At 30.6% G+C, this 14,528-nt stretch overlaps 1 protein-coding gene across 4 annotated transcripts in view; it reads left to right on the top strand.

Annotated features, from left to right (window-relative positions):
• The window catches only part of bur (GMP synthase burgundy), a 34,134-nt gene that overhangs the window by 3,185 nt on the left and 16,421 nt on the right, over positions 1 to 14,528 (top strand). For 3 of the 4 annotated variants that reach the window (XM_076502454.1, XM_076502470.1, XM_076502463.1), the window contains 8 exons: positions 110 to 201; positions 4,572 to 4,686; positions 6,540 to 6,637; positions 7,332 to 7,435; positions 8,957 to 9,150; positions 11,000 to 11,165; positions 11,542 to 11,690; positions 12,353 to 12,413. In XM_076502454.1, coding sequence (XP_076358569.1) covers positions 110 to 201; positions 4,572 to 4,686; positions 6,540 to 6,637; positions 7,332 to 7,435; positions 8,957 to 9,150; positions 11,000 to 11,165; positions 11,542 to 11,690; positions 12,353 to 12,413 — 979 coding nt within the window. Of the gene's footprint in view, positions 1 to 109; positions 202 to 4,571; positions 4,769 to 6,539; positions 6,638 to 7,331; positions 7,436 to 8,956; positions 9,151 to 10,999; positions 11,166 to 11,541; positions 11,691 to 12,352; positions 12,414 to 14,528 lie in introns of those variants that run through there. The other variant, XM_076502473.1, reaches the window with a different exon arrangement.

Raw genomic sequence — 14,528 nt, 5'->3', positions numbered from 1 at the left:
TGAAGTATATTAAATTTTTGGAACACATTACTACTGCATAACATTTGTAGCTTTCACTAGATATTGTAATTTGTTTACTTCAGTAATGTAGCCTTATTCTATACCTCAGGTGATAGATCGACGTGTGCGAGAGCTGTGCGTAGAATCGATCATGGTCCCTCTAGAAACAAGTGCACAAACGCTATTAAGAGAAGGGTACAAGTAAGTTTGAGATAATGTTATTTGTATTTGCATTTCATCTTTCTATACAAATATTAATTAGCTTAAAGAAATAGCCAAATTTGAATTTTTTACACATGTAGATCAATGTTTATATGTAATTACATCAGACTGTTTATTTGAAGTATTCTGCAGTTTTTAGTATGTGATCATTATCCAGTGGAAGAGCTATACTGTCTTCATTTGTTTATTTCATACAGTTAATATTTCTTACAAGGTCACAAGTCAATCCCACTCTTCATTGGTAAGAGTAGCCCAAGAGTTGGCGGTGGGTGGTGATGACTAGCTGCCTTCCCTCTTGTCTTGCGCTGCTAAATTAGGGACGGCTAGTGCAGATAGCCCTTGAGTAGCTTTACGCAGAATTAAGAAAAATGCATGGAATTATTTTGTGTGAGGTAACACCCACTTTTGTACACTTGCTCCCCATCTCTTTTCTCCCTCTGAAAGTACATTATTTAAAAAAACATTATTATTAATCTTTTTCCTGGTATTGCAGATGAAGTTAGAAATGCTGCTACACAAGAGTATTAGAAGACTAGTAATCAGAACATATTACATTTTAATTCCCAGTTAGTCTTCACAGACCCTAAATATTAGCACCAACAGCTGAAAGCATTTGGCTACTTTGTATTAAATTGTTATACTTTGTTTAGGAGTTTAAACAAGTTTTATATTTAATGTTTATTGGTTATTAAAGAAAAATATTAAGTTTTCAGTGTTTTGTTTTTTTGTTTCTAAAATAATGTTTTTCAGTGTATTTAAATTACTTTTTTGTGATTTGGGGGGAGTCCACTCTGTGAAAAATTTTTACACAGAACTAACATGGGGTCAAGAAAGTCATCTTTTATGTTAAAGTACAAGATTTTGGAAGAAATGCATTGATTTGGCTGCTACTGGAAGGAGCTGATATCCAATGCATTAAAGACAAAGTAAATTCATTACTGAGTTTCTTTGATCAGAATAAGCTTGATCATTAATTTGAATATTGTTTTCTTTGCATATTTTGAGTTGCTAACATTATTTAGGTAGGATCATATTTTGGTTTTTATTCTGTGGTACTCAGATTCATTAATATCTGGCAGAGAAGTTTAAAAGTATCTGTTAACAGAGGTCATCCAATGTATAAGAGTATAGATAAATTCTGTATTTAAATACTTAATGAAGATTTTGATTATTTGTTCACTTGTATTTCAAGATTTTTTCCTTTGCTGACATTTTTTTGACTTTATTCTCTACATAAAATTTCCAGAATTTGATATTGAGTGAAGTTTTGTTCCCTTTATGAAATAAAAGGAAAAAAAAAAGATTGATTTATTGCCCATACTTAGTCAAACTTGTATGTAATTTCAATTGCTGCATACATAACTGATTATCTCAAATAACACAAGGGAATAAAATCACTGACTTGTACCAATTTGGAAAGGTATTTGATACATTTCTGTCCTTTGTAGTATACACTCTTTACCTAAGTAGAAGGATAAGCCAATTAATACAGTTTTCCTCAACCCATTTTGCCATCACATGCACATCCAGACACATAAACAAATTGAAGGTGGGACCTGCCAAACAATTGCCTTCCTTGTATTTCCAAATTAGTGATGGTTGCTGACAGCCTTAGCAGCTTGTCCATAATAAAGGACAAGCAAATTTGGTGACAATATTTTGATCACCTAGATAGTCCAAATAATCAAGAATATTAATAATAAACCCTAATTTTGATTAGTTTATCTTTATGATAATAGGTATAATTGAAGTTTTGCTTAGTTATTGTAATTATTGGAAAGACTAGCTCTAAGTGGAAATTAAGCATAGCAAATGTCTTAAATTTGAGTCTTCAAGTACCACACATGACACTGATGCAGTTTGATTGAAATCTATAGTAATCTTCTGCTTTCTTCAACATTTTTTTTTATAAAGCTTTTGTCCACACTAAATCGATCAGTATAGTTTCATAAGCTGTAACACATTCAAACTAAAGATCTCCTTCCCTGTATCTACTAACAGAAACCAAAATAAATTTAACTTCTTTGTAGTTTTCTTTAACTCTCATTTTACATATAAAAGCACTCCTCTCTTGGTACTTTATCTTTGTTAAATGACCTGTAACTTTGTATTTCAAATAAGTTTTGTTATCTGAATGGTTTGTAGGCCTGGCATGGCCAGGTGGTTAAGGTCCACAAATTGTAATCCAAGGGTTGCAGGTTCGGAATCTCCGTCACACCAAACGTGCTCTCTTTTTCAGCTGTGTGACAGCCAATCCACTGTTTGTTTATAAAAGAGTAGCCCAAGAGTTAGTGATGGGTGGGGATGACTAACTGCCTTCCCTCTTGTCTTATACTGCCAAATTAGGGACGGCTAGCACAGATAGCCCTCGTATAGCTTTGCCCAAAATTCAAAAACAAACATAGCTGTTTGTCCAACAAAGTTGTTGTTATTCCAGTTATATTGGAATCCTTTGACTTGTGCTTTAAAGTAGTGTATTTTGTTTGTTATACTTCTAGCATTACAATTGCAACAATATAATCTACAGTTAAAACTATTTCATTGACTTACAGTACAGTTAAAGTGTTGGGATAAAGTCAAAAATTAGATTTCAGGCCCATCAAAGAAAAATTGAAGGTAAATCCCAGGTGAACCAACATCAAATTTTATTAAGTCTCATACTTAATACAATTGAAAATTGATGGAAGTGCTTGTTCAGCAAACAGTTATCTGGCATGTCCCCTTTTTTCTTTAATAACTGCAGAAACTTGTTCAGGCATAGTTGCAACACATTTAATTATTGTTCTTTGGGATTTCACTCTGTTTCTAATACAGTTCCATAAGGTTTCTTTGGAATTAACTTTTAATTGGTCAAATTTTTGATAAATCAAATTCCATATCTGCACTATTAGGTTAAGATCAGGACTGTGGGTGTGATCATTGTATCATTTGAACAACTCCAGCAACTTCTATCTTAGCTTGGTAATTTTTGCATAGGTTAAATGAATGTTTGAGGTCATTATCTTCTTGGTGGTAGAATCCTTTACCAGTAATGTGCAAACCACTGGGTATATCATGACAAATCAATACCTGATGATACTTGCACTAGCATATTATTCCATCTATTCTGCAAATATCTCCTGTTGCTTCAGCAGCAAAACACCCCCAAACCATCACACTTCCTCTCCCATGCTTTGTAATAGGTGTTATGTATACAACTTATGCTTTGGACCAAATATTTCAAACTTGGACTTGCTCATCTGTAACACCCTTTTCCACTCATCAACAGTCCAGTTTTAGAACTTTCTAGCAGATTTCAGTCTCTTGAAAATATTTAGAGATATTTTCTAATTGCTAAATGACTAAATATTCCATTCTCATTGAATCTTCTTGGTTCTGTAGATCTAGACACTTTTGTCATTTGGTACCTGGTCATTTATCTTGTAGTTGAGATCAGTGGCAGTTTTACCTTCTATCCTGAAGGCTGCATAAATAAAGATACTTAACATCAGTATCATTGACTTAGGTGTTCTGCCTCTTTCATTCCTATTTTCAAATGTATCTTAAAGTCACGATCTAGGGTGTACTTGACAGTGCTGCAATTTGTCTGTTTAACCAACATCACAAAGCTTGTGTGGACTACCTGTTCTTTTGATAATTCTATGTTTTTTAGACTGTGGCATGACAACAAAACTTAACATAGCATTAAACACTTTTTTTTTAATAAAAGTTTATTTGTAGAGTACTATTAGATTGATTTCTTCTAGCATGTACCAGGACAGTTATTTCAGACCCTACCTTTGATCAAGCAGAACCGTACAACATGCTCTTTGTACAAGTATATGGGAATTCTTACCCTGGCTCATTCACTTGTTAACATGGATCAATGAAGCATTACCATAGTGTTGAAATCTACGTTTTGTAATGCCATAGAAGAATTAACACCGTAAAATTGAAATAATTTTCTCTTGTTTTGACACTTTTGTATGTTTTTTTTTATTAGCTTTTAACTTGCAACAAGTCCAAATGTTAAGAGTCCTCCCTTAAGTTGCTCCTCAACAGTTGCTGGTAGAAGTTTCAAGCTTGAATGTCAATGTTTTTTGATGATCTGAAAGACAAAGGTTAAGTTATGACTATGATAATTCACCCAGCAGATACTTGTTTAATTTCTATTCATAAAATACCTTTCAGTATACTAAAGTTTTAAGATAAATTCTATCTTAACCTCAAGTCTCTTTAAAAATATTTTAGTTTTATTGCTAAACTTTAATACTGTGTGTAATAAATTAATAAATATTAATAAATATAAAATATTTCTTGTTAGTTTAGAATTTCAAATAAATTGTTTTCAAATTATAACTTTTCTCTAGGGCTATTATTATTTCTGGTGGTCCTGGTTCTGTGTATGCTGAGGAAGCACCAAAGTATGATCCTGAGATATTTCATTGTGGATTACCAGTGTTGGGGATTTGCTATGGCATGCAGGTTAGACAATTTTAGTTATTGCTGTCATTCTGTACAGAATGTGCCATCAGACTTTGGGAGGACTACTGTTCCAGATGAAATGGTATTTCTAGCTTATGTTTCAAAGTTTAAATATAATAGTGTATGTAGTAGTTCTCTACAATGTGCATTTGAGTTAGATAGTATTCATATGTGGAATAGCACAAAGAAAGATTAAATTATTGAGTGGAACATGACTCATCTTGTGATACATTTTGTAAGCTTTTGTAACTGAATATGCTGAATGTGGTTAGCACTGCTAGTGAATATTAGGCTTTATAATTGGGTACAGTTTCAGTTTTATTATCTAAAAGGGGATATTGACTTATTGGAATGAGCTCGTAGGAAGACTACTAGAGTTATTCTGAGGATGTAATAGTTATTTTAATAAAAGAACAAAACCTCTTAACTTATTTTGTATTGAGAAAACAAAGGGAGAAGTGATTCTATCTCAATGCATAGACAAACAACATTTGCTTATACTGTTGTTAAGCAACATGATATGAAAGCCATTGTTAGTGTTATCAAAATGCACTGACTTTCAATATATTAGAAGTTATTAACCTAAGTGACTATCAATAACTATTTTCTAAATATGCTGCAAATTTGTTACATGGATGATCCCAATTTTGGTTGGCTCACAAAATTCTAGCATTTGACTACCTCAACTGCACTCTTCTTTCTCTTTAGACAAGCATGATTTCACAGTTTATTTCAATTAGCTATAAAATATGAGGTTAGGGCATACTATGGGGTGGGGTGGTAGAACTTGTCCCATCATTTTTGATTGGCTATACACTAGTGAGTACTAACTCCTTTTTTTTGTTACATTTATATACAAATGTTAATTTTAAGCTTATTAGCTAAGCCTAATAAAACATCTAGAATTATACTAGTTCAAGTGCCTGTATGAAACACAACACTCAAATTGTGGTTTTTACATTAACTTTACAAGAAGTGGCTAATGATTTTGCTGTGGTGTACCTTTTTCACAATGTTTAGTTGCAATCAGTCCATGGTTCAGTAATGAAACTATAAAATTGAAAAAACAAAACATGTTAATAGCTTCAACTTCTAACCTTTTGAGATCATTAATTTGGCTACTTCAGTACGATACTGGTGTCAGTGCAGAATACAAATGCTGTTTATTTTATTTCATATTTTTTTATGTTATTGTACATTGTTTGGTAGATGTTTCAACACACCCATACAATAGGCTATCTATACACTGTCCACTCTGAAGAATCAAAACCTGGATTTTAGTGTTGTAAGTTTTTATAAAACTTGTTGCTAATCCACCAGGAAACCATGCATTGATTTGATTACAGTTAGTATTATGGTGTAGAAAATAATAGATAAAATGTATTACAAAGTGTTATGAAATAACTTGTACATTAATTTGGGAATATCTGTGGGATGCACAAATTAAATAGAAGTGTAAAATTTAATTTATTCTTATCACAAAAATCAGCTCTAACTCCGACTTGGTAAAGGTTTTGGAAATTCGCAAACAAATCTTTAATATACTTTCTCTTTTTATATATACAACAAACTTGTAATGTTTACTAAAAGTTTACAAACCTTGGAGCAAGTACAAAAAGTAAAATCACAAGATTAGTAAATTTGAACAAGTTTGTGAATTTTGGATTAAATGAAACATTTAACAGGCTGTAATGTTTTAATTTTACACAAAAGAAGTGTATTTCCTGGTAATAACTTGATCATTTCTCCAGAACCACAAATATAATTAGTCACTTGGTAAACCTATGTTATAATTTATTTTTCTGTGTGCACATGCACTGTATAATAAGTTACAACTATTTCTTTTGTTTAAGATGATGAATGCAGAATTTGGAGGTAGTGTTCTAAAAAAGGATGTCCGAGATGATGGACAATTTAAGATTCAGATAGACACAAAATCGCCTTTATTCAAGTAAGTTTTAGCCTTAGAAAACAAGTTTCAACTTTCCTCCAATCATATTTCTATACATTAAATATTAAAAATATTCACTGTCAGCCTGATTAATTTTTTAAATGTTAATAAATATTATAGAAAACCTATTTACAAATATATAATATATCACACACATTTGCTGCCTTCTAAACTGTTACATGCAATCTGATCTTATGCTACCTTTTACCAATTTCCATAATATTGTATCTTTTAATTGTAGGATATTTGTTTACTAATGTTATTTTGTTGGTATAAAATATATACTTCATTTAATTAAGAGATTGTGGTTAATCTTAATTCTGTGTATGAGGTTTTGGGCATTTTTAAGTTCACTATAAAATAACCTTGATTTGCCTCTGAAATATCATAACATTATTCACATACTTCAATTAAGTTGCTGTATGGTGAATTAAAAAAACTCAAAACTCCCATAGATATATACTTCATTATAAGGGATTCAGTTGTAATTAATTTGCTTGCTGATGAGCCTTGAATAGGGAAAACTTTATTCCACAATATAGAGTATGGCCATTTAAGTGATGAAATAGGCTTCTGTCACATTATCTTTTCAGTTTCATCTTTGGTTAAAAGAACAGCAATCTTCAACACATACCCAATTTAGATTTTATTATTCTGTGCTCCTTCTTAGTGATAATTTATTTTTTAATTCTAGAGGTCTTGAGAAAGAAGAGTTGGTGCTTTTAACACATGGTGATGGAGTGGATAAGGTTGCTGTCAACCTTAAGGTCGTAGCTACTCGTGGGCGTTCCATTTCAGGTATTTTTTATACTTTATATTGGTGGATTTCTTTATAAATTAGAATCCTGTTGTGTGTGTGTGTGTGTATCACCTCAAAACAAAATTAGACCATTGAACTACAAAAGGAATATAATTATTCAATTAAATATATGGGTTAGTTTTAACTTACTCTCAATAAAATAGTGTGTGAATTTCATAACTTTCTGAATATAATAAAATACTCATAATCCCTAAGAGGAAATTAATAGTATTTTTTATCTTGTGACTTGAATAAAAGTACAATTCTATTGTTTTTAATCAGTATCTTTTTCTCAACTGCAGTTGTCATTTTGTGATGTAATTGCATGTATCTCAGCTTTCATTGTCATAGTTTACTAACTTAAACACACACTAAAAATTGATTCTTTTTTCAAGTTTATATTTGCATAAAGTACAGAATAAAGTGATAAGTATCTCGGAAGAGCTTTTACCAAAATATAGCAGAAAACAGCATTTCAATCTTCTTAGGTCAAAAGAGGTTTTTGGTTAACCAGAAGATGACCTAAGAAAGTCAAAGCTGTTCTGTGCTATGTTTTGGTAAATGTGTTTAGTATCCATACCAGCCATCCTAAGATACTTTTTCGCTTCAAGTGGATTTCTCGTCATCATGAAGGTGATAAAAGCTAAACTTGATGGTGTGATGATGAAGAAAAAGTGTTTGTAAACTTTCACCATAATTAAACCTAATTTTCTCCCAAACTTTGGAAAAAAGCTGCCTTATCATTTTTACATTTCATTTCAAGTAGGATATTTTATGGAACAAGATGAGGTATGTCTAATTGAGTGCATTTTTTTTATATACACTTAATGACAAAAAGTTTTTATTTGGCCAACAAGGTTAAGTCTTGTTAACCAAAGTGAATGCTTTAATGAGCTACAGAAATCATAAAAAAGATATAAGAAATTATATAAATGAATAAAAATGGGTTTAAAACTTTGTACGAAAAAAAACTCAATACAACCGTTTGATTAACAACTTTAAAAAAAGTTGACTGACTTGATTAGAATTTGGTAAACTTTATTTTATTTTGAACTAGTGATTGCAAACAGAAGTTGCATGTAATTGTTTTACTTCAAATCAGTGATAAAATTTACATTTTCATCAAGTGTTAATCTTATAGGACAGTTTAAAAGAATGTAGGAATAGGTAAACATGATAATTTTAAAAATCTAAAATGTGGGTAATCATTTTTAATTTTTTTATTAAAATGTTGCAGTGTAATGTTTGAAATTTGAACACTTTAAATTGATGCAAATATCACAAGTAAGATTTTGTTACTGTTTAAACATATTAGCAACTTTATTAAAGATCATTGAATTGAAGAATGAGCAGTAGGGAAGAAATGGATCTGAAAACAACTTCATAAAGAAAGTGACTGTTTATGGATTTTAAGTTTTTGTTTTATAAAATCTCATCAGCATTTAATAACTTTATCAACTGTCGCTGATGAACCACGAGTGAATTTGTACATAGTGTTTTAATGTTTTTTGCATTTTCAGCTATTGCAAATGAAAAATTAAAGATTTATGGAGTCCAGTTTCATCCAGAAGTTGATCTAACAGAAAAAGGAAAAGAGATTATGAAAAACTTTCTTTATGATATAGCTGGGCTTAAAGGTTCCTTCACCATGCATAGTCGAGAAATTGAATGTATTGAATTTATTAAAAAAACTGTTGGTGATAAAAAAGTACTGGTAAGTTTTTTATGAAAAAAGTATTGCTACTAATATTGAAATTATTGAGAGTTGACTGTATTAACTAGTAGTTGTCTGTTTGTAACAAATCAGGATGATTGAGTATTGCTACTAATATTGAAACTATTGAGAGTTGACTGTATTAACTAGTAGTTGTCTGTTTGTAACAAATCAGGATGATTGAGTATTGCTACTAATATTGAAATTATTGAGAGTTGACTGTATTAACTAGTAGTTGTCTGTTTGTAACAAATCAGGATGATTGAGTATTGCTACTAATATTGAAATTATTGAGAGTTGACTGTATTAACTAGTAGTTGTCTGTTTGTAACAAATCAGGATGATTGAGTATTGCTACTAATATTGAAATTATTGAGAGTTGACTGTATTAACTAGTAGTTGTCTGTTTGTAACAAATCAGGATGATTGAGTATTGCTACTAATATTGAAATTATTGAGAGTTGACTGTATTAACTAGTGGTTGTCTGTTTGTAACAAATCAGGATGATTGAGTATTGCTACTAATATTGAAATTATTGAGAGTTGACTGTATTAACTAGTAGTTGTCTGTTTGTAACAAATCAGGATGATTGAGTATTGCTACTAATATTGAAATTATTGAGAGTTGACTGTATTAACTAGTGGTTGTCTGTTTGTAACAAATCAGGATGATTGAGTATTGCTACTAATATTGAAATTATTGAGAGTTGACTGTATTAACTAGTAGTTGTCTGTTTGTAACAAATCAGGATGATTGAGTATTGCTACTAATATTGAAATTATTGAGAGTTGACTGTATTAACTAGTAGTTGTCTGTTTGTAACAAATCAGGATGATTGAGTATTGCTACTAATATTGAAATTATTGAGAGTTGACTGTATTAACTAGTAGTTGTCTGTTTGTAACAAATCAGGATGATTGAGTATTGCTACTAATATTGAAATTATTGAGAGTTGACTGTATTAACTAGTAGTTGTCTGTTTGTAACAAATCAGGATGATTGAGTATTGCTACTAATATTGAAATTATTGAGAGTTGACTGTATTAACTAGTAGTTGTCTGTTTGTAACAAATCAGGATGATTGAGTATTGCTACTAATATTGAAATTATTGAGAGTTGACTGTATTAACTAGTAGTTGTCTGTTTGTAACAAATCAGGATGATTGAGTATTGCTACTAATATTGAAATTATTGAGAGTTGACTGTATTAACTAGTAGTTGTCTGTTTGTAACAAATCAGGATGATTGAGTATTGCTACTAATATTGAAATTATTGAGAGTTGACTGTATTAACTAGTAGTTGTCTGTTTGTAACAAATCAGGATGATTGAGTATTGCTACTAATATTGAAATTATTGAGAGTTGACTGTATTAACTAGTAGTTGTCTGTTTGTAACAAATCAGGATGATTGAAGTACTTATTCTGGGAAGAAATATTTAATTTTATGGACTTTATTTTTGTTATTGAATTTAAGTGTTTTGACTTTTATAATACTTTATTTGAGAGGCATAATGTTTAACAAGTATTCAAAGGAAGTCTAGTGAAACTTGCAGTTTTCTCAATTTGGTAATATCAGTAAGTACCATTAGAATTAATAAGTGTCTAAAGTATTAATACAGTATCATAAATTTAAGTATTTATAATTTGTCCTTAGAAACATCCTAATATGATAAGTTAATGGATGTATTATTTTAGATCACTTGCTGGCTTCAATTATGGATATTAAGATCTTTTTTCTTCTCATACATTTAAAAATGTTTAACACAGAAAATAATAGGCTTGTGTTTGAATATATGTTGTGAAAGTTTGATATAAATAGTTATCTCGTTATTCTACTATAACAACAGATGTTGGTTAGTGGAGGAGTGGACTCAACTGTTTGTGCTGCACTTGTACACAGAGCACTTGGAGAGGAAAGGCTCATTGCTATTCATGTTAATAATGGTTTTATGAGAAAAAATGAAAGCCTTCAGGTGGAACATTCACTTCGGCAACTAGGTTTGAAATTAAGAGGTAAAATAAAGTTCCTCGTCAGAAAATGAAAATATCAATGCGATTAGCTGTTAACATGCAGATATAACTTTATATAACTTCTTTGTTATCTGTGTTCGAAATAGTTTATTACATCTATTAGACTTGAATGTTGTACTTCTTTTGTGCATCATTACAAGTTAAAAATTGTAAATATATGTAATTAAAAAAAATCAAAGTTGTAAATACAATTAAGATCTGTGCAAGAATACAGTAGAAGTGAAACCTGCTACTTTCAGTGTGTCCATAATTCAGAATTGAAATTTTTTATTTTTATTAAAACATTCTAAGACCCCTGAGAAACCTTAAGTTGTATATTTTGCACGTGTTTATAAATGTTTTTCCTTTTTTTTCTCAGTTGTTGATGCCTCCCATCAGTTTTATAATAGCATGACTACTGTCCCCATTGACAAAAATGACCCTGTGAGGAAAAGAACTACAAAAATGTTATGCATGACCACAAATCCTGAAGAAAAGAGAAAAATAATTGGAGACACATTTGTGAATGTAAGTGTTGAACTTAACTACCTGTATACTGAGAAAATGTAAATTGCTGTGTTTTTGAATTATAGGCATCAGATGGTATTGGTGAGTCAGAAATATAATTAACCCTTTCACTGTTCAGTTGGAATAGAAAACCTCCACAGTATACTTTATTTAGATGGGCCCTGAATAACCCTTACTGACTATGAGATAAAATGGAAAAGCAAGCAGAACTTGCTTATTCTAGATGCTGTATTGTGCCCTTATCTTACATAATGACACAGCATTAGTTATAATACAACTATATTGTGCAAGTATTACTTAGCTCACTAATATACATCTAAAACTGTGGTATAAATACTTCATATCTGTTATGCACTTTTCCTGCTATATATATATATATATATATATATATATATATATATAGGCATCTATGAGGGGTCAGTAGTACAATAAGATCAGCCAATATTTCAAATAGTGGTGGGAAAACCTAAAACGTGTGATATGCAGACCAGCCAACCAGGGAAACATCCTATTATGTACAGTAGTTAAAAGGTTAAATTAAAGAATCTTGAAGTGACTAATTAATTAGGTTTGATTGGAGAGGAGGAAATAGTGATATACTTTGTTTCTAAAGGTTCATGTTCTTTTCATATTTTGAAGTTTTTTTCTCAATAAAATCATAGGTTGCCAATGACATTGTTTCAGAACTACAGTTGAAGCCAGATGACGTGTTTTTAGGACAAGGTATGTTTTGTAAATTTGGTTTTCATAATTTTCAATAAATTGAGTGTAAGTTGTAAATTTTTCAAGATATACTTATGGTAGAATTTGTTACTGACCTTTCCAATTTTTATGCTTTTAGGTTTAACCCTTTTCAGAAGGGTCATGGATGAAAAGTCATGTTTTTGAATTTGTTGACTTGCATTCAAAATTTTATTAAGCTACTATTTTATGAAGTTATGTGAAGTTTGATATCAAACTGTAGATTATAATTCAAACTTTATACCTTATTTAATTTCTGAATCTAAAAATAAATATTAAACACATTTAAACTTTTTTTTCTGTCACGTGGTACGTCGAATGTAGCAGTGGTTTAAGTTAATATTTGTAATGTCAAAACTCAGTGTGTTTTGTACTAATTAGGAACTCAAATTACCAATATAAAAAAAGCCAGAATTTTAAAATAAAAACTTTTATCTTGTCTATTTGTTGACTTATCACTATATGGAAATAGTCCCTTATGCACTTCTATATACGACATGTGAATAACCAATTGAAAGCTCAAAATGTCTTCTCGGTGTTTTCTCAGGTTTTATGACAAGCAATAACTAGAAGAGATAGTTGTTTCCTTTATTTACTGGTTTGTTTGAAACTATTAGTAATGTATGTCCAGGCTGTTGCATGTGAAATGTTGGATTTTCATGTGCAAACTTCAAACTATTTTTAGTGGTGGAAAGAGACAAATCATCATAAATTTGTTATGATAATGTACTATATTTTCTGGTTCTCTTCAAGTTCACTTTACTTATTTCAGAAACTAAATCATATTATTGATTTTTGTCACCATGGATTAAATTGATGTTCATGTTTTTTGTACAAGTTTAAGAATAGTCACAATACAGTGACAGCTGCTCATAATATCAATCATGCATTTGATGATAGCACAGCTAATGAGTGCAAAGCACAGCAGTGGTCTAGAAGATTTTGCTTTGGTGACAAAAGCCATAAAAATTAATCTCATGGCCCACCCTCAGACAACCATTAATGAGCAAGAACTAAAGGCCTTAGTTGAATTCTCATTCTTACCAAACTGAGAAAACTTGTTGACAACCTTAATATTCATTATTCAACAGTCTCCTGACATTTTGAAGCAATTGGTAAGGTGAAAAAGCTCAATAAATGGGTACCTTGTGAATTGATTGAGAACCATCAAATAAGAAGTTAAAATTTGTTCCTCACTCTTTGTTCCCAATAAAAATAACCAATTTCTCTATAGTATTGTCATCTGTAATAAAATCTGTTCTGTAGGACAGTTGACAACGACGATCAAGAAAGTGGTTTGACTATGAAGAAACACCAGAATCAACAGGTGTTATCCATTCATTCTTAAACCCAGGAGAAACAATTGCAGCAGAGAAATATTGTTATGAACTTAATTATGCATCAAAAGTTGTCATGAAAATATCCAGTCACAATGGACCTATACTCCTTCGTACCAATGCTTGACCTCATTTGTCAGTTATTACTGTACAAAAATTGAATGAACTACAGAATGAAACCTTCCTAATCCACCATATTCACCAGATCTTTTCCTTAGAGATCGACTTTTTTGAAGAAAAAACAAAGTTTACAAACCAAAGGTTAATTAATGTCTTTGAAGACTTCATTACATCAAAGGATGTCCAATTCTTTAAAGATGCTATTTATAAATTTACAACTCATTAGCAGAAGTTTGAGTCTAAAAGAACTTATTTTAATTAAATTAAACAACAAAAAGATGTACTTATTTCACATTTTCTTTTAAACATATACAACAGCCTGATAATATATGTGAAATGTGACTACTTAAAACATTAGTCCACTAAAGTACAAACAAGATAGTTTTATATTATTGGATGCAGTATCATGATTGCACATGTCACATCATTCTAACTTCTATATTGTTAACCAGGTACAGCAGAAGGGTCAATATAATAAAATAATAAATCTGCAAATCTATAATGTAATGAGATTTAAATTATGTAGTCTAAACAATTTTGTTATCTGTAGTCATTTTAGAAAAAAAGGACAATTTATATTTATTTACTAATTTTACATGGTGATTAAAAGATCAGTCAAACTGACTGAACAGAAACAGAG

This window comes from Tachypleus tridentatus, chromosome 1, assembly GCF_004210375.1.
Source record: "Tachypleus tridentatus isolate NWPU-2018 chromosome 1, ASM421037v1, whole genome shotgun sequence".
Taxonomy (NCBI): domain Eukaryota; kingdom Metazoa; phylum Arthropoda; class Merostomata; order Xiphosura; family Limulidae; genus Tachypleus; species Tachypleus tridentatus.
This window is presented reverse-complemented; position numbering and strand designations above follow the sequence as displayed.